The following is a 1,367-nucleotide window of genomic DNA, read 5'->3' as shown; positions in this document are numbered from 1 at the left end:
ATAGAAAAAGTTATCACTGATAAACTCTTCTACAGAAAAAGTTATCACTGATGACCTTTTCTATGGAAGAAGATGGCCTCTTCTATTAAAAAAGTTATTACGGATTACCTCTTCTATGGAAAAAGTCATCACTGATGACCTCTTCTACATTAGAAGTAATAACTACTCTACAATAAAAAATCGTCACTTATGAATTCTCTCTTTTGGCTGATATGAAAAAGCTTGTCTAAAATTTCGAGTATCTAAATTTATCGAAAAATCGAAAAATATCAAAACAATTTTATTTATTTTATTTAGGTTTTATAACGAAAATTCTTCTACACCATGCATTGTTATACAACATTCAGGTTGCTGTTGTTTATTATTCTGCATAAATGATGCTATCCCAGCTTCTGGATCTTTCAAGGTCTCCCGAATACTTTTCTCAGCATTTTCCTCAAAATTATTTTCCAAAATTCGCTTGACTTCTTTGGAATTCTCTTCGGAATACCGGAAAAATGCCAAGGCCACAATTGAGCCGAGTAGGGCTCCGGCCAATATATCCGACCAAAAGTGTTTAAAATCAAAGACCCTACTAATGGCAACCATGGCAGCAACACACAAGCACAGCAATTCTACCAAAATGACCGAAGGACGATAAATGGTGGCCATAAATCCTGGATTTCTTTTGATATGATGGCTGCACCCTCTCAGATATAAGGCCAAATAGATCAAACCATAACACGATAGACTTGAGTGGCCACTGGGAAAGGATTTGTATATCGAAGAGCTAAGATGCATTGTCCCCGTACAGGTGTATTCCAGCATAAAGGGGGAATTTTCGGGTAGTTCATTGCAGGTTAAGCCCTCCAGGCTGATGGGCTGACACAAAGTATAGGAGTGGGGTCTCAGACGGCCCACAGTTAATTTGAGTAAATTTTTAATAAATCTCTCACTGGCAAATCCACAGAAGAATGGCATGGCGGCCAAATAGAGATCCACCAAATATCCCTTTAATCCCGGAGCAGATCTTTGTTGATATCTAATTCTCGAAAAGAGAAGTTCATTTAGAATTATGCTGATAAGCGGTAAATACAATCCCAGCAGATATAGGGTCCTGGTATTTATGGTATCTGCCAGATATGGCTGCCTGATGCTTGCATCCTTGCAATCAAATCCTCTTCTCCGGGGCGAACCCAACACCGCCTCCAAATTAAAACTTAGCCACAATATTATGGCAAACGGCGCAATAATGGCAATTTGTTTTAAGACAATTGATCTCATTTTCCGAGGTTTTCTAACTTTTTTTTGTAACCACCGCTGATGACGTTTACACTCGGCACTTGAAATAATACTGAAAAAATGTGTGTATATTTTCCTTGCGAATT

General features: G+C 38.1%; 1 protein-coding gene across 1 annotated transcript; it reads right to left on the bottom strand.

The window, feature by feature from the left end:
• Window positions 1-269: 269 nt before the first annotated feature.
• Window positions 270-1,367, bottom strand: LOC131806682 (putative phosphatidate phosphatase). The gene has a single exon (XM_059131223.1). It carries the CDS (start codon window positions 1,261-1,263, stop codon window positions 301-303), a length of 963 nt encoding a protein of 320 aa, XP_058987206.1. The 5' UTR covers window positions 1,264-1,367; the 3' UTR covers window positions 270-300.

This window comes from Musca domestica, unplaced genomic scaffold (assembly GCF_030504385.1).
Source record: "Musca domestica strain aabys unplaced genomic scaffold, Musca_domestica.polishedcontigs.V.1.1 83, whole genome shotgun sequence".
Classification (NCBI taxonomy): domain Eukaryota; kingdom Metazoa; phylum Arthropoda; class Insecta; order Diptera; family Muscidae; genus Musca; species Musca domestica.
Note: the sequence above shows the minus strand (reverse complement) of the source record. Positions and strands in the feature narration are given on the sequence as shown.

Bases quoted from the DNA above. Each gene is read 5' to 3' on its own strand.
- LOC131806682 (XM_059131223.1), bottom strand. From the start codon at position 1,263: ATGAGATCAATTGTCTTAAAACAAATTGCCATTATTGCGCCGTTTGCC.